Source organism: Danio rerio, chromosome 4 (genome assembly GCF_049306965.1).
Source record: "Danio rerio strain Tuebingen ecotype United States chromosome 4, GRCz12tu, whole genome shotgun sequence".
NCBI lineage: Eukaryota > Metazoa > Chordata > Actinopteri > Cypriniformes > Danionidae > Danio > Danio rerio.
In genome coordinates, this window is record NC_133179.1 from 59,743,315 (window position 1) to 59,766,078 (window position 22,764).

At 36.3% G+C, this 22,764-nt stretch overlaps 4 protein-coding genes across 9 annotated transcripts in view; 2 read left to right on the forward strand and 2 right to left on the reverse strand.

Moving 5' to 3' along the window:
* The window catches only part of LOC137491106 (uncharacterized), a 1,257,671-nt gene that overhangs the window by 786,267 nt on the left and 448,640 nt on the right, over nt 1-22,764 (reverse strand). The window lies entirely within an intron of this gene.
* LOC100329723 (uncharacterized) overlaps nt 1-22,764 on the forward strand; it is a 399,138-nt gene that overhangs the window by 360,797 nt on the left and 15,577 nt on the right. For 2 of the 5 annotated variants that reach the window (XM_073948703.1, XM_073948704.1), the window contains exon 2: nt 962-1,111. The exons of 2 other annotated variants lie outside the window; for them this stretch is intronic. The gene's annotated coding sequence lies outside the window, so the exon portion shown is untranslated. Of the gene's footprint in view, nt 1-466; nt 613-961; nt 1,112-22,764 lie in introns of those variants that run through there. One more of the 5 variants, XM_073948705.1, reaches the window with a different exon arrangement.
* Nucleotides 1-22,764, reverse strand: part of LOC137491131 (uncharacterized) — a 246,822-nt gene that overhangs the window by 150,362 nt on the left and 73,696 nt on the right. The window lies entirely within an intron of this gene.
* LOC141381808 (uncharacterized) lies at nt 467-20,910 on the forward strand. 2 transcript variants are annotated; one of them, XM_073948450.1, is made up of 4 exons: nt 467-612; nt 962-1,111; nt 17,356-17,466; nt 17,632-20,910. In XM_073948450.1, exon 4 carries the CDS (start codon nt 17,799-17,801, stop codon nt 19,014-19,016), a length of 1,218 nt encoding a protein of 405 aa, XP_073804551.1. In that variant the 5' UTR covers nt 467-612; nt 962-1,111; nt 17,356-17,466; nt 17,632-17,798; the 3' UTR covers nt 19,017-20,910. The 2 variants fall into 2 exon arrangements, with proteins under 2 accessions (XP_073804551.1, XP_073804550.1); XM_073948449.1 differs by lacking the exon at nt 17,356-17,466.

The window sequence follows — 22,764 nt, forward strand, 5'->3', positions numbered from 1 at the left end:
CTTACATAACTATTATATAAGTGAATGTAGTTGTGTGTGTTGAGACATCAGTGTGGTTTAAGTCTTCAATGCTCATTTGCATCTTTAAACAAAAACCAGCTTGGGAAAAAAAACAATTAAAATGTGTTTACAAATCAAATTACCTCAACATAAGTGTATCAGCATTAACTACAAAATGCAGCTGCCAAAATAAAAAAAAAGCTTCCATCAATAGTCCTATAAAACAACAGCAACAAAACAAATGATGACTTATTTTCCCAATACATCATTATTTCTCTGTAAAACTGGTTTGTAAAGCTGCTGAACTTTCCATCCCCCACTGTATGTGTCTTGAATCTTCACTGCTCCCCACTGCTCATTTGCATCTTTATACCAGCTTTAATGGGGGCCAATTGAGTCTTATCCAATCACATTCCAGATCCAGTAGGTCAGCAGGGTTGCATCTATATATTCTAACGGAGGCTTCATTATCTGATTTAGCTGTAAGAGAACAACTTTGGAGGACAAACTACGATAGTAGATTCGTAGATTGGGATTATTAACAACAACAACATACAAAGAAAAACACACTAAGGCATTTTTTATCCCACTTCTTCATTGAAGACAGAAAAGGTGAGTTGCACATTTTGAATTTACACTCAAATAATATCTGAATGCTAACATTATAAAATGTAAATATGTGTGGATGCATTGTTCAACATTGTATTAAGTTCTTTAGTCATTTTTAAAAGCTTCTGTACAACTATTCAGTTTTTTGTTTGTTTGTTTATTTGGTTATAAATATTGTTTTTATCCTGACATGTAGTTACGTTACTAGTTTTAATCAGCTCATTTGTGGCTATTGTTTCTTGCTCAGACTTACCTGATTTATTTTTGTTAATTACTCTCATATAAAGAAACTGTTAAAGCAAATGTTAAAGATAAGTTTGTTTCTGTTCATTGTTTTGTTCATTTTAAACAGGATAAAGTGTCCAAACACAGAGAAAAACTCCTGCTGAAGCGACTGATCTCCACACGGTTATAAAGATGGCGTTTATTAAAGAGGAGAGTGAAGATGTGAAGATTGAAGAAACATTCACAGTCAAACAGGAAGATCTGCAGGAACAAACAGGTTAATTTTCATTCTCAAAAACCAACTCAGTCATTTGATCCTCATTTAGATATATTTTAATAATAAGAATACTAAATTAATCCATCTTGCAGCCCTGAGTGTGCTGCCTAGCTCTCCTAAATGCACATAAGCTCTTATTTAAAGATAGGAATGAGTTTCTTTCATACTTGTTCTCGTGTCATTCTTTTTCTGTTTTAATAGTCTCCCATTTTCTCTACCTTCTTAAGGTTATTGCATTTCTTGTTGTCCTACTGTTTGTAAAGCGTCCATGAGCACTGGCACTATATAAAATAAATAAAAACAATCAATTTAAAAAGTTTATCTGAGCTGACAATATTTGACCTATTCTATTCTCATAAAAGATGTCTGCTATTACAGTGATAGTGTTGACTTAGTACTTTCCATTTGCATATGTCACGTTGATCACAATTCCCCCTTTTTTTAATCAACTTTTTTATGGGTTTAAATTTGTTTCTAGTAGTTGTTACTAGTTCTCACAGATAGTAACTGAGTTTGAATGACATCATAATTATATTAACTAATTACCAGGGCTATTCCCTATTTAAAACCTGCAGTGTCTTAAAATGTCTTAAATTTCAAAATCTAAAATTTTAGGCCTTAAAAAGTATTAAATTTACTGAAATGTTGTGTTGTAGGTCTTAAATCTTTTTTATACAAGTCTTTTTTTTTCTTTGTTCATGTTTTGTTACCCAATCTGGCAAAAACCATACTATCACCAACAATCCATCTCAATAAATGTTAAACTTTTTATTCAAAAAGCTCATTTTAACTCTATTTATTATAATAGTTTAATTATTTTGCTTACAATAACATTTGTTTAAACGTGCTCCATGGATTTACTGCTGAGGACATAGACCTGGGGCCTGTTTCACAAAGGAGGTTAACTGAAAACTCAGAGTATTTTAACCCTGAAATGAGAGAAACTCTGGGTTTTCTGTTTCAAAATGGCAGGTTTGTTAAACTCGAGAAAGCAGGGTAAGTCAAGCCTGTTTCTGAAAGAGAGGTAACTTCAACTCAGAGTCAGTTACTGTGGTAACTTACTCTGTGAACCTAACCTGGTCAGAAGCAGGTTTTATTCTCTAAACTCAGAGTTTCTGTTGGTCTCCTCCCCTTTGTTAAAGACGAAGCGGTATTTCTCGCCTTAGCCTTACGTTTCCACACACCTTTTTTAATGCTCATTTTTAGGGATGTTCATAAAAACGATTGATAGAAACGTCATGATGCACATAACTTTTTAAAATATGCAAAAAAAACATGCATAACTGAGTAGGATAAACTTTTATTCGATAGAAAATGTGCGCATAAACTACGTGGGAAACACTTTTACTGAACAAATTACAGTATGTACATTAAAAAAGGTCATGATCATATGATAATGAAAATGTGTGTAAATGAACAAACCAGCAGGCAGAGCACACTGTAACATCTTAAATATTGTTTTAGTCATTCTAAAATGCCTTAACTGTTTCAGTATTAGTGTATATTATTAATTGCCTACGAACATCTGGAGCGTGTCAAGAGTCTCCGCGTCTCATGGCTTCAGACGCCCCCACGTGTTCATTGTGTTTCAGTGTTGTCTTTTGACATCGAGGCGCAAGTACATTAATTAAATAAACAATTAATTGACACAGCTTATTCTACCACAGTAAATTCTGTTTTTACTGTTGATATTTGGCGCCAATAATCAGGAAGTGACTATTTTTTTCTCTTTGACTCGTTGGATGGAAACTTTTGCACATAAATTTATGTAATATATTTGGATGGAAACATAGCTGTTGCCTACATTTTAGTCACACACAGAAGAACTGTACAAGAATGGCTTGTCCTTTTTTAATAAATAATTAAATTACATTTACCTTCGACATGCACTGTAACTAGATTAATGGGATTATTATTCTTTCTAAAAATTATTTTTAATACTGCTTACCTTCTAAATGTTATATTAACCTCTATCACTTGATCAATAAAAAAGGCAGACACACAAGTGCACTGTTAAATCATTTAAAACTAATAAATGTGTATAAAAGTTTAGAAAAAAGTATAAACGTCACACATTACATTACTTATTTTATTATACTTAAATATTTAAATACTTAAAGTTAAATTAGGCATTAACTTAAGCAGCTGTTTTCCTACGCTATCTGTCTCTTCTTCACTGATGGTTGCTTCTTTTCAAATATATACACTCATATTTGCTATAACTTTGCATGAGAACATCAAGTTCAGCTGGAGGAAAAAATGTTGATCTCTTTTATAAGATATTGCCATAGTCACTCGTAATGTATGCGCTCCATTGATAATGCCTTTTTAAAGTCACGGTGCGCGCACTTAACTCTGAGTTGGTCTACTCGAAGTTGATTGAACCAACTCAGATCAGCTGTTCTGAAACCGACAACTCTGAATTTTTAATCTCTCGGTAAATCAACTCAGAGTTCAAGTATAAACTCTAAGTTGTTTGAACCTCCTTACTGAAACAGGCCCCTGGACAGATTGTTGCGCATAGATTTAGTTTATTATAGTTTTAAAACTTTAAAAACATTTGCTCGTTTGTTTTTTATTTTAAAGAAAGTTTATTTTGTAAAAAAGTGTGCGGATACAAATAGAGCTCTCTTGTTTTTACACAATATTTAAAATATTTTGTTAAGAAATATAAAAAAAAAAATATTTTATTATTATTCAATTATTATTTTATGATTAAATGCATTAAATTATAATATTTTTTGATAGGACAAATAAAAATCTTTTTCATCTGGGGCATTTGAAAAATTCCATAGTCTAAAAATTCATTCATAATGGTCTTAAAAATGTCTTAAAACATCTTAAATTTAACTTGGTGAAACCTGCAGAAACCCTGATTAAAAGTATGTCAGAAAACGTGGATGCCCCTAATTTGAAATATGCTGAATGAAATGGACACTAAAACAATTAATTATTATAAAACATTGTACAGTATTCATAACTATATGATGTTGCTGTAGGATGACATGAGGCAAAACAAACTATAGAGGAACAATAACGTTTAGGATTGCACTGACTACAACTGGTCAACAAACTAGTCTTAAAATGACTTGTGCTGCTTAAGAAATGGATTACAGCATGCTGATGATATGCAAACATCTGAGTGTAAAGTTTGTCAGTATTGACCATGTTCCTTATGTACCAGCAGGCGGCGCTATTGGAATCTTTTTGCTTGAGACTTTTTTTAAAGAATTAATTTTTAGATCTTAAAAGTGTGAAGCTGCTTAGGCATGGGACGATTCCTGTTTTCAAGGTATACAGTGGTTTGAAAAAAGTCAAGGTTTGTAAAACCGCCAATATTTTCTGCTGCACCGTCCCTACGGTATATGTAAGTTGTTGTTTTTTTTACATTTTGTTTTAAGTTTTTAAGGACAACATTATCTTCAGCAAAAAGATATCCAAAGATGCTGTTTTAAATTGTAAAGAAATCTGTATTTTTGAAACAAAAAGAAAAAGTCAATGATTCAGTTGAACAATTTACCCTGTTAAAAATTGTCCCGTTAAAAAACAGTAAAATACTGGCAGCTGCAGTTGCCAGCAATGTACTGTTATTTTGCAGTATGTTGCTGTAAAAATACATGGACTACATTGATTTACACAATACTCAAGTGAACTCATTTTGCTCACTGAAAGCAACTGCCTCAACTTGGTCAACTGCTGAATGAGTTTATGAAGTAATGTGCTATATATGCTTAGAAGCATACTTATAATGATAACTTATTTTAGTTAATTAGAAAAGTTCGGTTTAACTCTAATGTCTTATTTTTCACAACAGCACACATACATGTAAATCTGGAATCACCAGAGAGATTCTGACTGCATCAGCAACTAAACAGCCGCTATATTTAAATAGAGAAACATGCAGAATAACATCAGCAGCTCATTGTTCATCTTTAACTCATACACTGGCTCTACTCTCCTCCACAACGGTGACACACAGAAGAAATTAGCTTCAGGTTTTACAGTAAAATACTGTTTTTTCCTTGATTTAACGGTAATCTACTGGCAGCTGTGGTTGCCAGCAATCTGCTGTTTTTTACAGTCTATTTTCGTAGTGTAAATTAACAGTATATTACTGTTAAAATACATTTTTACACTGTGTTTTTACCTCTCACTCCTTTAACCCTTTAAACCCCAGAGCATATACTTCAGTTTTAATTGAAGTGTTCACACTACTGAGTGTTCAAGAAACATGGAGCAAAGCTGAAGTAAATTCATTAATTAACTGACTAATTAAATGATAATTGAGGATTAACAATGAACAAATGAAGAAATACTGAAGGGAAAAAACAAGAACAGAACATACAAAACTTTAGTCACAGCTTTATAATGAAATAACCTGAAGAACAACAAATGATTTAATCATTTAAATGATCAGCGGATGATTAAACAATTCTACAAACATCATCACCAGCTACACTTATTACTTAATACATGTGTTTTTGTATAACATCTACTAAAGTTCTTCTTGAGAAAAAGTGAAAGTTTTACGTCACCATCATGGAGAACAGAGTTTGCTTTAGTTGGGCTCTTAGCCCTGTCATTTTTAACATTTATATATCTTGGCTGCTGCAATTGTTAAGAAAATTGTTTAAAAACTCATTTATTGTGGCAAGCCAGCCAAAAACCTAAATAAGATCTGGTGATGTTCATGTTGCTATTAAATGGCAGAGTCTGTTCTCATTTAGTATAATAAAATTTACTGCTCCTATTCAATGTTAAATCTATTGTTTTACATTGTATGTCTATATATGGCAATGATATCTGGAAGTTTTTAAGAATATCTTGGACAATAACACTGCTCTATGGTGTAAATCGCACTCAAAGAGACATCAATAATTAGCGGATGAACCTCAAAAATGGTGACAACTAACAAAATTAACAGTTTAACTCACAAACAGGCAACTGAAAGTCTAAACATAAACAACAGCAGAATCAAACACAAATAAAGAAAACTGTGAGACCATTATACAACATTAATTTATACCGCAATGCATGCTGGGATATTTGTACCGTGCCACTCCCAGCATGCATTGCAGCATGAAACATTTGAGATGTTACCATTGTTGAGATACAAGGTCAGATTCATGATGTCTGAGTGTGTATTTGTCATAACTGAACTGTTTTTGTATGTTATTTCTTAACTGTTAAGTAATTATGGAGGTATCTTTTCTGTTTCCACTTGTCATTAATTAAAGTAATACCTGCAACTAAGCATAAAATCTATTGCATAAGGCCCTTCATCCAGATATATAACAAAAAATTTATAAGAACTAATTTCAGACACATAGATTTCTCTATTTATTGACTTTCCAACTTGAGTGCTATAATACAAGCATTTTGTTAACTATTTATTATAGTAATTGGAGAGTCTGAATTAATAAGTTCAAGGGTGAAGAGCCCAACTAAACCAGCCCCTCACTCCATTACGGTGACACAAAAAACACCTTAATTTCTGTTGGATCTCAATGAGAATAGTATGGAAGTCAAATCAGTCAGTAATAAGTGTGTGTCTGCTGTTGTTTGTAGAGTTGTTTAATGATCCTCTGCTGAGACTGAAGCTGTGTTATTTTATTTGATTTTATTTAATGTTGTAACTCAAGTCACTGTTTGTGTTTCTTGTTTATTTTCTTCAGTAATTGTAATTATTAACAGCAGGTGTTCATCAGTGTCTGAATTCACTCATTAGTGTTCATTAAAACTGTCAGGTGAACTATATTAGTTAACTAGTGTATGAAATAGTGAACAAGGACACAAAGTGTGATTTCAAACACAGACTTCAAAACATCGAATCTGAACTCTGTTAGCTCACAGTTTTCTGCAGTTGGTTACTTTCTCGAAAACAAAAATGTTACCCAGAAAGCACTGTTTTTAACAGAATATTACTGTTTTAGTGAAAAAACATTATTTTACAGTAGAATCTGACCGTTTTTTAACAGCAATTTTTTACAGTGTAGCACTTCGTTAACCATTCCTTCATTAGGCCTTCCACCATCCAACCTTTGGCGTTATCTTTGACCACTATACCTTTCGGGGGTTGTTCTTTGGGCATAGTTATGTGCTTAAAAATCACCATTGGTGGAATTTTTTGTCTGGATGCCGTGCATGCCAGAACACAGGTGAAGTGCGTTCTCTCATGGCCAGTTGTTTTCAACAACACGGATGATGCACCTGTCTTGTTAACAGTCCTGGGGCCTGTTTCAGAAAGGAGGTTAACTGAAAACTCAGAGTATTTTAACCCTGAAATGAGAGAAACTCTGGGTTTTCCGTTTCAAAATGGCAGGTTTGTTAAACTCTAGAAAGCAGGGTAAGTCAAGCCTGTTTCTGAAAGAGAGGTAACTTTAACTCAGAGTAAGTTACTGTGGTAACTTACTCTGTGAATCTAACCTGGTCAGAAGCAGGTTTTATTCTCTAAACTCAGAGTTTCTGTCTGTCTCCTCCCCTTTTTTAATGATGAAGCGGTATTTCTCGCCTTAGCCTTACATCTCCACACACCTATTTTAATGCTCATTTTGGATACGTGCATAAAAACGATTGATAGAAACGTCATGATGCACATAACTTTTTAAAATATGCATAATAAACACGCATAACTGAGTAGGATAAACTTTTATTCGATAGAAAATGTGCGCATAAACTTAGATGGAAAAACTTTTACTGAACAAATTACAGTATGTACATTAAAAAAAAGATCATGATCATATGATAATGAAAATGTGTGTAAATGGACAAACCAGCAGGCTGGGCACACTGTAACACGTCTTAAATATTGTTTTAGTCATTCTAAAATGCCTTAACTGTTTCAGTATTAGTGTATATTATTAATTACCTCCGAACGTCTGGTGCGTGTCAAGAGTCTCCGCGTCTCATGGCTTCAGACACCCCCACGTGTTCATTGTGTTTCAGCATTGTCTTCTGACATCGAGGCGCAAGTACATTAATTAGGCTAAATAAACGACGCAGCTTCTTCTACCACAGTAAATTCTGTTTTTACTGTTGATATTTGGTGCCAGTTTAATCAGGAAGTGACAATTTTTTTTCTTTGACTCGTTGGATGGAATTTTATTCGCATCTTTTATGCAATATTCCAGTTTTGCACATAAATTTATGTAATATATTTGGATGGAAACATAGCTATTGCCTACATTTTAGTCACACACAGAAGAACTGTACTAGAATGGCTTATCCTTTTTTAATAATTAAATTAAATTCACCTTCGACATGCACTGTAACTAGATTAATGGGATTATTATTCTTTCTAAAAATTATTTTTAGTACTGCTTACCTTCTAAATGTTATATTAACCTCTATCACTTGATCAATAAAAAAGGCAGACACACAAGTGCACTGTTAAATCATTTAAAACTAATAAATGTATAAAAAAGTTTAGAAAAAAAATATAAACGTCACAAATTACATTACTTATTTTATTATACTTAAATATTTAAATACTTAAAAAGTTAAATTAGGCATTAATTTGAGCAGCTGTTTTCCCACGCTAACTGTCTCTTCTTCACTGATGGTTGCTTCTTTTCAAATATATACGCTCATATTTGCTATAACTTTGCATGAGAACATCAAGTTCAGCTGGAGAAAGAAATGGTGATCTCTTTTATAAGATATTGCCATAGTCACTCGTAATGTCTGCGCTCCATTGATAATGCCTTTTTAAAGTCACGGTGCGCGCACTTAACTCTGAGTTGGTCTACTCGAAGTTGATTGACCCAACTCAGATCAGCTGTTCTGAAACCGAAAACTCTGAGTTTTTAATCTCTTGGTAAATCAACTCAGAGTTCAAGTTTAAACTCTGAGTTGTTTGAACCTCCTTACTGAAACAGGCCCCAGGTCAGAGGCAGATCAAACGTCAAAGGTACTTCATCCATATTATTGATGTTGTCTGGTCCGGGAGTTCTCTTGTATCTTTGTTTCAACGAATTTATGGAAGTTTTCAACTTTTTCCTGATAGTCAGGAGGGAGTTGCTAACAGAGTGGTCTGTGCTCTATTGGACAGGTTTTTACGTCTCATAAATCTGAAACACCATGACGGCCCAGCTTTGAAACCTTCAATGTTCATTTTGAAGCCGATTGTTTTGGCTTTCAGTCTGATCTGTACAGTGAACACACCTCGGCCATATGCTCTCTGTGTGTTCACCAAGTCTTGTAGGACATTTTCAAGTTCAGGCAAACTGCTTTTATGTCTTCTGAAAGCTTTTCTTGACTTTTGGCATTGCATGAGCTCTTCCCGCTGCCGCCTCCAACGCCTCACCATAGATTCGTTGACGCTAAGCTTGCGTGCAGCAGCGCAGTTTCCTTCCTGGGTAGCAAGCCCGATGGCCTTCAACTTAACTTGCATCATATGAACTTCTTTGTGTGGTTTCCATGATGAAGGGGCAAGGATTTGAATATAGTTTCCAGTTAGTAATTTGTCATGCGTGTTCTATCTGCTAAAGAAAAAGTAGCGCAGTCTATTTTTCTTTGCATTGATTTTTCGTCTATCTTATTTTTTATTCTACCAGTAATTCCGATCAGAGCGTCCCTAGCGGTGGAAGAAAAATCCACAGAATAGCTGCTTCTTTATATAAGCCTCATGGTCAAAACCTAGGGAAAAAATTTAATCTTATAGTCCAGAAAATATGTAAATCAACTTCTTAAAAAATTACTTGACAATAAAAAACAGGCACAGTCTGAAAAAGAAACAGAAATCTTGGTAGTAGTGCCACTTTAAATGGAATTGATCTTCCCATCCAAAGATAAAGTAAGGATTGACCACCATGCCATGTCTCGTTTGGCTTTGTCTAATGTTGTTTTAAAATTATTATTGAACAAATCCTTATATTTGCGTGTCACACTCACACCCAGATATACAAATTTATCAGGACTTGCTGAAAATGGAAAGGATTGGAAGGACATTTGCTGTGCTCTATCATTGATAGGGAAAAGGAGACACTTTGCTAGATTGACTATGTATCCAGAAACATTTGCCAGTTCTGAAATTATTGTAAGAGCTTTTGAAATACATGTATCTGGATTTGACATAAAAAGAAGATCATCAGCATATAGCAGGAACTTATGTTCTTGTCCCTCTCTGAAAACTCTTTGCAAGCTATCTGAGTTCTTTACGATTGCAAGAGGTTAAAGGGCAATGTCAAAAAGCAGAGGGGACAGAGGGTAGCCCTGTCTCGTTCCCCTAGAGCAGGCATGTCCAAACTCAGTCATGGAGGTCCGGTGTCCTGCAAAGTTTAGTTCCGACGCCAATCAGACACACCTTGGCTTGACAAACAAGCTCTGACTAGGTTTTCTAGAAACACCCCAGGATCTTATAATCACAGCAGATTAAGTTGATCGGACGATAAGATTCACATTTAAATAAATCATTTTACCTTTTAAGAAGTACTGTTAGAGCAGCCGATATCATAAAGAGGATGAGTGATTCCGAGACAAGAGCTTCAGCAAATACCTTGCACAACAGGGGTGTAAGCGTGACAGTAAACTTCTTATAAAACTCAGCTGGGAAGCCACCAGGGCCAGATTGAGTTTTCAATTTTCTGGTGTTCATTTTTTGGATTGCATTTTCAATTTCAGAAGGTGTTATTTTCCTTCTGATGCCAACTGATCTGAATCACAGATGGTAATTCCAAATAATTAAAGAAAAAACCCTCATTACTTTCAATTTTGTTTACCTCAGAGCTGCAACTATAAAACCAACTGCTGAGGATCATTTCAGTTGGTAACACAATAACCTGCCAGCTCGTTCATAACGCCTTTTCACTTGTCAAGGAGTCATATTCCACTTGCAGAAGAAGTCTTTTTTTTATGGAGCTATTCAGAAGGTGATGTTGAGTGTTGATGTTGAGATGTTGAGATCCATTGTATTTTATTCATAATCTCTGTAAGCCGTTTTGGCATACTTTTATTTGCACTACGTTGACCTGAAATAATCTTTCCTCTTATATGCTTTCAGAGTATCCCATAGGATGCTTTAACTTATCTCTGGGGATTTGTTTGTCTCAAAGTAGAAATCTATTTGAGCATCAATAAATTTTACAAAATCGTCATCTGCCAATAGTCTTGAGTTAAACCGTCATGTACATTGGGGGATTACATTGCCTGGAAAACATAGTTTTAGTGAGACTGGACAATGGTCCAAAATAACAATACCACCATACTCTACTTCTGACATTAAAGGGTCACAAAACACCAAAACACATTTTTTGAGTTGTTGACTGTCGTATATGTGTCCCACACTGCTAAAAACACTATTAGGACACACATATTTCACTAAAAAGTGAAAATTGGTTGTTTTTGCGTTATTTTGAGCAAATTCGTACTTCCGGTTTAAAATGAATTTTTGAAGCTGCCTCACGGCCATGAGATCTTAGCGTGTATTCCAGCATGTAGACTGAACATCTACCTGGGAGTACCTTATGACGTCTCTGAGTGTGTTGCATTCATTCATGAGTAAGACTTGGTTGAAACCAATCAACGCGCTCTATTGTGTATGCGGTGCAACCTCATTAATGTGCATTATATCTTTGAAGACTGTTTGTACCTGTACACACAGCAAATTCATTGGTGTTAAATTTCAAGTGTTGTGGTAATTCAGAGTAAAGTGTTAAAATTCTAGAGTTAGATAAAGGTAAAATAACCCTCTCTGCGTTAGAAGCTGATTTGCCTCCTTGTCACACAGAGTAACATGTATCTACCTTTGTAGAAAACCCTTATATTTGAGAAACTAATCAGAGTGTCTGAAATCTCGCCACACCCTCATTCACCTGGCCCTTAAATTAGTCAATTAGTTTAGTCCACTAGTCAGAGGGAATGACCACAAATAAGTGAATTGAGACACCTGCTGTGGAACACCTGCTGTTAACAAGCACAATCACTGAAGGAATAAGAAATTGAAGGAAGAAATAAAACTACAGACACAGCCTCACACCAAACCAACTGAATTAAAACAGAGGATTAAACAACTTAATTAAATAATAGTATAAGCAGCTTCATTGATTACAGTTTGACTTCATTTCTGTAAAAATATTTTACAATGAACAGAGGTTTATATTTTTTTTATTAACAATATTTCATTTGACCTCACCATCATAGAGATCAGAGGCTGCTTAGTTGAGCTCTTGAAGCTTTACTCTTATATCCTAATGTTTCTCCGACTGTTATAGCTGTATTTCTAAAACTCATTAACTATAGCAAGAAAGGTCAAGAGAAACTATACAGTTTGTGCTTAATTGTTATAGATTTAATTTCAAGTGTTTAATAAGTTGATTCATAAAATATGCAAATATAGTTGCATTAAAACTGCATGGGACAATACTACTGGCAGTCTGCTGCTCTTCATAGAAGATTCAACAAACAATTGGAACCAATTAATAATTAGAGTGTCATGCACTAAAAATTCAAGCTCCGGCTTGCGCTTTATGACACACAGGCTTCAAGAATCAGGATATGAACCTCAACTGTGGTTGCTAAAAAAAAAAGCTTCATAGTTCATGCCGCAATGCATGCTGGGTGCCAGCATAGTACAAAGCTCCCAGCATGCATTGCAGCATGAATAAATTATGCAGCTTTATGTTTTTACAATCTCTTTCTTTTCCTTTATTTTGTGTTGTTTTTGGGAGGTGATATTTCAGTAGTGTTTTTTTTTTTTTACTTGATTTTTATTTTTTTGTTTGTCACCATTATTGAGATTCAAAGACTAATTGTTGATGTCTGTGTGTTTTTAAGTTCTGCCATAGATCAAACATTCTCATTGTAAATAGTGTTTTTATTTTATATTATTGGAGCTTTATTGGTTTCATTTATGTATATTATTTATTTCTCACACATAATTAATATGATACTGAATTAAAAATCAAGCAGGAAAGGATGGCTATGTTATCATAAATAATCTCTTCAGACCAACACTTTAATTTTTTTTCAGCTTTCCATGCTATATGTATAATTAGCGTAATTAACACTAACTATAGCAGCCAAAATAAAAGACATTTATAGTAAGAAGTTGAAGAGCCTGACTAAAGCAGACTCTGTCCTCCATCATGGTGACTTCAAATGAACAACGGAAATTTCATTAAGAGCTTTTGTTCACATGACAGAAATAAAATAGGTGCAGCCTATCACCTCAGTAATAGGTGAAGCTCCATGATAAGTTGTTTAATTTGATGAGTTTTTTTAAAGATGTTGAAAAATAAAAAAAATTGTGTAATTTGTTTTATTTTTATTGATTATTATTTTATTTAGAGTTTTTTTTTTCTCTCAGTTGATTTCATCTTTGGTTTTGGCTTGTGTTTTTCTGTCCTTCAGTGATTCTGCTGTTAACAGTTGTTCATCAATAATTCTCAATCCTCCTTTAATTAGACACTTAATTGTCTCATTAACTTCATCACTGTCTGAGTGTTCAGCCCTCTGTAGTGAGGACACTAGTGAGGATTTTGCTCTGGAATTTAAGGCTTACGTGTGTTCGAATGAAAAATACAGACTATGGGATTTGTTTTTAACAGAAATATTCTGGAAACTGAATTTACAAATGTAAAATGTTGAAAACAGCAGATTACTGGCAACCACTGCTGCCAGTATTTTGACATACATTTAACAGATATTTTACACAATAAGAGTTTGCTAATTAACACTCTGGGTAATTAAATTTTAATTTTAACACTTTCAAAAGTGTTATTTTAACACTTACAGTGGTTCCCATATAAACACTGAGGGAGTGTTAATTTTAACTCTAAGGTAGTTAAATCTACTAAATCTAAAATTTGCAGTGTGAGATCGATAAAAATACAGACTGTTGAATGTGTTTTTAACAGAAATATTCTGTAAACTGAATTTATGAATGTTAAAAACAGCAGATTACTGGCAACCACAGTTGCTGGTATTTTTCCGTAAAATCTAAAAATGAAAAAAAAAAAAAAAGAAAAACAGCTAAACAGTTTTTGTGTTACCATTGTGGAGGATAATAGTGTCTCTGTTCAAGTCCAAGATGAACTGAGAGTATTTGATGTTATGCTGTATCTTCTTTTCTATAAAGGTAACTGTGTAGTTACTAATGCAGTCAAAATCTGTTTGCTAATTGCAATCACACATGAAAACATTATTGCATCTAAAGACTTTACATTTTTTTCTACTAAGCAATGATTTTGTAAACTGAACATTGTATTAGTTCATGAAATATGGTTATTTTTTGTAAATTTATACAGTTCTATAAAACTTCCATGTTTTTCACAGAAAGATTCTGGCAACCACAGCTGCTGGTATTTTTTCGGAAATTTAACAGATATTTACACAATAAGAGTTTGCTAATTAACACTCTGTTGGTGTTGACAATGTTAACACTTTCAAAAGTGTTATTTTTAACACTTATAGTGGTTCCCATATAAACTCTGAGGGAGTGTTAATTTTAACTCTAAGGTAGTTAAATTTACTATCTAAAATTCTATCTAAAACGTTGTGTTGCCAAGTGGGAGAACAAGAAATATTTGGTCGTCAGTGTTGCGTTTTATAATTTGCTGCAGTGAAGGTTTTGTTTTTATTTTCCCTCTATGATAGCGTAGCTGGACTCACGTGTGGATTATGCTGCACGCGACGCGTGACAGAAATGTGTGTCTAAGGAACATTTTTTACCCGATAGCTTTTCTCATCTGAAAATGGTGAAATCCAGATTTGCTGCTCGTCTCCTTTAATAAAAGACAGAGCTCCAGTATGTGTTGATTGTCCTGTCTCTACAGATTTGTTAAGTGAGCGACCAGTGGTTTTTGTTTGTTTATTCAGAGGCAAAGTTAGTTCGTCAGCAGTACTCTTTCAGTGTTTAGAGACAGACCTTAGTCAAATGGTTTCTAAGTTAATAAAGTTTACCGTACGATAATATATATACAATATTATGTACTGAAAAATCCACTGTAAATGCTGCTCTCCGAGTGTAAACATGTTAGCACCACAATCAAACTTACACCCGCATTTTGTGACAGGAATAACATACATGGCTTTCTGACGCTACCTACCAAGTGCATCTAAGTTACAGAGAAATGTGAAGGATTTTTTTTTTGCAACAAACATTGCATGAAAGATACACGCTTCCAGCAATTCCTCGAATCAAATATCTCGTTTGTCACCAGGCACGAATGAAATTCCTGAATGAAAGAGCCAAACTGCAATTAAAATCTAGCATTTAATAATTTGGCAAATAATTCGATTACTGATGTCCATGTAAACACAGTCACTGACTTTCTCCTCTGCATCTGTGTGTTTGTTTTGCCTCTGTGAAAATCAGCACGTGCCCAAAACGGACACTCCCTTTTTTATGCTAATTTTTACTGACCTTACCCTCCTCTGACTCTCCCCCTACACGCACAGGCTATCCTGATTAGCTATGAGTTTTGATTGATTTATTTAAGTGTATTTATGTGAGAGTGAAGTCTGACAACAATAAATATTCTCATCAGGAATAAAACCACCTGTTTTTACACCTGTGCTGACTCTGCCGAGCTGTAGCTATAAAGTTAGGTCTGCTACTGTTATTTTATACTGGGAAGGCTACATCATTTATTTTATTATAACAATAATTTGCTAATAGTTCCTATGCAATGTTTTATAGGTTGCTGAGAATACATTTCAGGTGTTCAATACATTGCATGTCAGTTTCGAAAATAAAAGTAGATGCTGGAAAAAGTGCCTAAAAGTCTTTGATTTTCATTAGGCTGTGTCTGTATGAACCCTGTATGAAATCAGTGTAAAATTTTCAATCTTGAGGTGATGGTAAATTTAGTGATGTTTAATTGTCAGCTCCCTTTGTCGTCAGGTTGTGTGATGTATGTTGCTGAACTGTATTCAAATGTTATAAATATTAAAAAAAACACATTTCGAAATATAACTGCAGTATGTCAATTTAGTTTATTTGTGTGTGCTGTGCTCATAGACTTTAGAAAGCGCTCATTTGTTTGATTTCTCTTCGAGAAGCTAAGCAAGTCTCAAAAATGTAAGGTCCTTGTACCCTCTCTGAGTCACTGGGGCCCTAGCTGCAATAAAGCGGCTTTGGGAGGGCCCAGCTTGCAAAAGGTTGAGAACCCCTGCTTTATGCAGATGCTGACAGGCATGTCTCATGTCTGCAAGGCAAAAATTCAGCTGTTTGTTCAGCTGTTACCCAATAACTTTTTTCAGTCAGGCACAGAATATACAAGTATTCCCTGTCTGCTTTACACATTTTAGAAAAACGTTTTGTTGTAATTGTGAATATATAGGAATAAAAATAGGCCATTTACAGCTTTCAAATCTGTGTCTGATCAATATGACCAAAATGACTTTTATGATCAATTATGTAAGAAACTCTGAAAACTGGACTGACAGTTTAAATTTACTTTAACTTCTATGTTAAGTGGCTTTGACACAATTTACATTGTAAAAGCACTAGATAAATAAGGATGACTTAAAGGGCACCTATGGTAAAAAATCTACTTTTCAAGCTGTTTGGACAGATCTGTGTGTTGGTATAGTGTATAGACCGTCATACTGGGGTGATATGAACACACCCAGTCCTTTTTTTTCAATTTAACTACAAAAAAAGGGTCTGCCAATTAGAGCTGTTTTCAAATCGATCGCACCATTACGTAGGTGTGCGATTCCCCCCCGCCCACCGAATTGATTGACAGCTGCGCGCATTAACATGTTCCGGTAGTCACGTGTTTATGTCAACAAGACCAGGCAGACATACGCAAAGCAACCGGGAATAAAAGGTCTGTTCTGTTCGCTAGGATCAGCAATCATCATCAAATGTGATTAAGAGTAAGTTTCACATGTTTAAAGTGTTTTAAAACAGAATATGTGTGTAATTAATTACAGCGTTTTACTTCAGCTTTACTTCATCAGCACAGCCGCGTGTCAGAACAATTATAAAAGAAGACGCTTCAATCCCGGTTTGTGGAAGTTAAATCAGGTTTATTTTGTACATTAGCATAACAGATATCCACACAGTACTTGAGGTTAGCCTTAACTAAGCTAAGCGCGCTCTGTGTGTCTGCCTGCCTGCCTGCGTGTGTATCTGTGTGTGTGTGTGTGGGCGCGTTAACTTTGTAACGATATTGTATGTGTGTGACTCATCAATGCAACTTCACAATACTGATTAGTAAAGGTTAGTTCTTACTGTAGTATCTCACAAACGCAACGTGAGACCTTCTTCCTTTAAGTCTGTCTGTTGTCTGACGCAGCTGAGGGAGGAGGCATGTAGAAACAGTGGGCGGGCAGAACTCGGCTTAAAGGCGCAGTACGACAAAACCACCCCCTGCTGGAAATCAGTATAAAACAGCATCTTGTAAAAGGTATAATGAAAAATCTGATGGGTATTTTGATCTGAAACTTTATATACACATTCTAGAGACGCAAAAGACTTATATTAAATCTGAAAAAAGGGGTAACCTAGGTGCCCTTTAAGACTTAATGAAAAGACTTAATGAAAACTAATGTTTTATTTTTTTTTATTTCAGACCTAACTGAAGAAAACGAGGGGAGTAAACAGGAGGAACATCATGTCAAAATTGAGGAAAAAACTTTTTTACAGACTGATGGTATTTTAAAAAGGAGAGACAAGAATCGTTTCACCTGCACTCAGTGTGGAAAGAGTTTTGGAAGAAAATACATTCTTAAGATTCACATGAGGATCCACACTGGAGAGAAACCATTCACATGCACCCAGTGTGGGAAGAGTTTCAGCTTATCGTGGTCCCGTAATCTACACATGAGGATCCACACTGGAGAGAAACTATTCACATGCACTCAGTGTGGGAAGAGTTTCACCTGCTCATCATCCCTTAATCAACACATGAGGATCCACACTGGGGAGAAACCATTCACATGCACCCAGTGTGGGAAGAGTTTCAGCTTATCGTGGTCCCGTAATCTACACATGAGGATCCACACTGGAGAGAAACCATACACATGCACTCAGTGTGGGAAGAGTTTCAGCAGCTCATCACACTTTAATTACCACATGAGGATCCACACTGGAGAGAAACTATTCACATGCACTCAGTGTGGGAAGAGTTTCAGCTGCTCATCATCCCTTAATCAACACATGAGGATCCACACTGGAGAGAAACCATTCACATGCCTTCAGTGTGGGAAGAGTTTCAGCAAATCATCAAACTTTATTCTACACATGATGATCCACACTGGAGAGAAACCTTTTAAATGCACTCAGTGTGGGAAGAGTTTCAGCCAATCATCACTCCTTAAACTCCACACGAGAATCCACACTGGAGAGAAACCATTTACATGCACTCAGTGTTGGAAGAGTTTCAGCCGCTCATCATACCTTAATCAACACATGAGGATCCACACTGGAGAGAAACCATTCACATGCACTCAGTGTGGGAAGAGTTTCAGCCAATCATCACACTTTAATTACCACATGAGGATCCACACTGGAGAGAAACTATTCACATGCACTCAGTGTGGGAAGAGTTTCAGCTGCTCATCATCTTTTAATCAACACATGAGGATCCACACTGGAGTGAAACCATTCACATGCCTTCAGTGTGGGAAGAGTTTCAGCAAATCATCAAACTTTGTTCTACACATGATGATCCACACTGGAGAGAAACCATTCAAATGCACTCAGTGTGGGAAGAGTTTCAGCCAATCATCACACCTTAAACACCACACGAGAATCCACTCTGGAGAGAAACCATTTACATGCACTCAGTGTTGGAAGAGTTTCAGCCGCTCATCATACCTTAATCAACACATGAGGATCCACACTGGAGAGAAACCATTCACATGCACTCAGTGTGGGAAGAGTTTCAGCCGCTCATCATACCTTAATCAACACATGAGGATCCACACTGGAAAGAAACCATTCACATGCACTTAAGCCGTGGTCACACTGGACTTTTCTACCCATACACTTACTTGCGAGTATTCCAGCATGTAGACTGTCTGTCTGTACCTGGGAGTATTTCATGACGTCTCTAAATGTGTACTGCATTCATTCATGAGAAAGACTTTGTTCAAACCAATCAGTGCGCTCTATTGTGTATTCGGGGCAACTTCATTAATATGTATGATAGCTTTAAAGACTGTTTTACCTCAAACAGTGTTCAGACGGCAGAGAGACGACTAGTTGGGTTGCCAAAACAAGTGGGAGAAGAGGAATTGTTTAAAGTCAGTACGTTAAAATCACTACAATATTATGGACTGAAGGATCTGCTGTAAATGCTGCTCTCTGAGTGTAAACATGTAAACGCGTTTTTTGACAGGATAGTCTACACACGCACATGGCTTTCTGACTTACTGAGTGCATCTCAGTTACCGAGAAATGCGTTTTTTTTTCTCTTATACAATGTGCGGTATCAAACATTCCACTGTCATTAAACAGTCAGTTACTGATGTCCATGTAAACCAGGGGTCTCAAACTCAATTTACCTGGGGGCCGCAGGAGGCAAAGTCTGGGTGAGGCTGGGCCGCATAAGGGATTTCACAAAAAAAGTCCTCAAATGTCATTATTAACAGTTTTAATTATTTCTTCTGAACATGAAGTGTCCTGAACATTAATAGAACATTGAGTGAAGATTATGAACAGTTCTTCTGAACATGGCATTTAAAAACACCCCCACCCCACTCCAGTCACATCAGTCTGTACCAGTCTGTATCTACCTTTAATACATATGCAGGCTGTAGATAGGTAGCTAAGTGGCAGGCAGGGGCGGGAACAGCTTACCTTGGTTCTGGCCGGCGCGAGTTCCCTCCTAAACACTTCCCGCCCGTCACAGCGTCTAACAAAGGGGCGGCGTGCGTGGTGACGTCACCGGCATCCCTGCCCCTTTGTTTACACGGCGGGCGGGGAATGCCAGTGACCGCTGTGTACGGATAGAATTAGCGGAGCGGAGAGCGATCTCTCTCCCCGCTCCGTTGATTCTGTCAGTGTACAGCGGTCGGCGCGGGCCACAAAATATTGCACTGAGGGCCGCAAATGGCCCGCAGGCCGCGAGTTTGAGACCCCTGATGTAAACAGTCACTGTCTTTCTCCCCTGCGTCTGTGTGTTTGTTGTGCCTCTGTGAAAATTTTGTAGAAATGTGTTGCGCTCCTTGCGTTTACTGTAAACACAATGATGGCAACTGAGAGAAGAACAGTTTCATAAACATCTGGTAAACAGCATCTCTGCTGCTTAAAATCTTTTTGCAAGTGATTGTACAGGTGCGGATACATCTGTACTCTACTCTTCAGTGTATTCATGTAGCTAGTGTTGTTTTCGATGATGTTCTTTGTCTGACTCCCTGAATGAGAAACAAATCATCTATTTATTAGTAAAGTTTCTTTACTTTTAGATTCAAAATTATTTCTAGTTTACTACATTTACTGTTTTGAGTAGAATACAAACTTGATGAATATTTGATGATTTTGGCAGAGCGACAAGTATTTAGTTTTACAATATTAATACACTGTGATAATCCCAAGACTCCAGATTGGAATATGTGGTAAATCTTGATTGGATGCCTGCATTACTCATCAATGGGTATATAAAAGTTGTTGTGCTAGCTACCCCTGGACGCTGTGGCTACTCGGGAGTGCTCATGTCAAGACCTGCCATCTCATTGACTCTTTAACTTTATGGTTTTGTTTTGCATTACTTATATTATGTAGTTAAAGTGTTGTTGTGATTATATCCTAAGTTCTTTATCTTCATTATTATGCCTAGAAATTTGTTGGTTGCTTTGATTGATTGTTCTGAGTTACATTTTATAATAAATCATTTGCATTCAGGCTATTTTGTTGTCTCATCTCACTTTTATGGTGCAACTCAAACAAGCAGGTCATAACATTTTGCAAAATGTGTCCGGTTGTTACCGAGATCTTGTCCTTTCAGTCATGACCATAGATGTGAGTAGGAACCTAGATTGAGTGGTAAATTTAGAACAATGCCTTTCATCTCAGCTACTTCACCACAACAGACAATCACATCAAATGCATTACTGCTACTCCTCCACTGATCCATCTTTAAATCTCACATTCCATTTTTCATGAAAAAAAAAAAACCGCAGATACTTGTACTCCATTTGGGGTAAAGACTCTCCAAACTGGAGATGGCCACCTTTTTACCAGTCAAGCACCATGGTTTCTGACTCAGAGGTGCTGTTTATTTCCCTGCCATGTCACACTCAGCAGCAAACCGTCCCACTGCATGCTGAAAGTCCATGTCCTATGAAGCCAAAAAAACAACGTTATCTGCCAATGGCAGAGACAGTCCTAGCCTGCACCTAAAATTCTGGCAGTAAAATTATTATATTTTTATTAGGTCAGCCTCAAAAATAACACATTTACTAAACAAAATGAATAAATAGATGGATGGATAGACAATGTAAGTAAGTAAGGGAAGTAGGATGGCTTGTTCAACCATATAAGGAGAAGCACTTTAGCAACGAGACCAGCAGCGTGTAAGTACATTTAGACTTGTTTTCAGTTGTTTGTGTGTAGTGCTAGAAAGATTACTCACTGTTTCCTTGGTTACTGTAAGAGCTTGTGTGTGGATCACGGTCGGTTTTGCACCCCTCGCCTCAGTTTCTGTTGTTGTATTGTGGGAACTCTTGAGGCATGCCAAGCTGAATTCTATCAGCAAGCGCTCAGGGGTGTATATAAGCAGCTAGTCTCACTGCGTGTGAAGACCGACGAGTGTAAAGACCATTGACTCTACCTGTGCGACTCCACCGAGCAAAGACACTGACAAAGCACCTGAGTACTTAATTTATTTATTTTACTTAATCTTTGCACTTATTATTGTTTTCATTGCCCTTTTATTATGTGTTAACTAACTCCTGTTGTTACTAACACTCGCAAAGCACGGGAGGTACGCTGCAGGCATAATTATCACAACCTTTGTTCAATACATGCATCTGCTATTTCACAACTCTCTCTCTCCGAGGGCCTCTGAAATTGTCAATCTGCTGTTCACAAGGCAGATTTTATTACCTCCATAGCTACACATTCTGACTATAATCTCATGGCTCTAACTGAGACCTGGTTGAGACCGGAGGACACTGCTACACATGCTACTCTTTCTGCTAATTTCTCTTTCTCCCACACTCCTCGTCAGACAGGGAGAGGGGGTGGAACTGGACTACTGATTTCCAAAGAATGGAAATTTACTCAGAGATAGTCACTGGCAAAGATCAGCTCCTTTGAATTCCATGCTGCCACCATTATCCACTCCTTCTACATAAATGTGGTTGTCATCTACCGCCCACCAGGTACATTAGGTCACTTCTTAGATGAACTGGATGTTCTTCTCTCATCTTTTTCTGTTTATGACACTCCCTTGTTGGTGCTAGGTGACTTCAACATCCACATTGAAAAACCTCAAGCTACTGACTTCCAGACTCTGCTTGCCTCTTTTGACCTCAAAAGAGCACCTACTTCTGCTACTGATCTTATTTACACGCGACATTGCTTCATTGATCAAACACTAGTAACTCCACTACACACATCGGAATATTTCCTTTTGTCTCTCAACATCCACAGGACTTCTGAGCCACCATACACTCCAAAACAAGTTGCCTTTCGCAGAAACCTACGCTCTCTCTCACCCAATTGACTATCCACCATTGTTTCAGACTCTCTTCCTCCA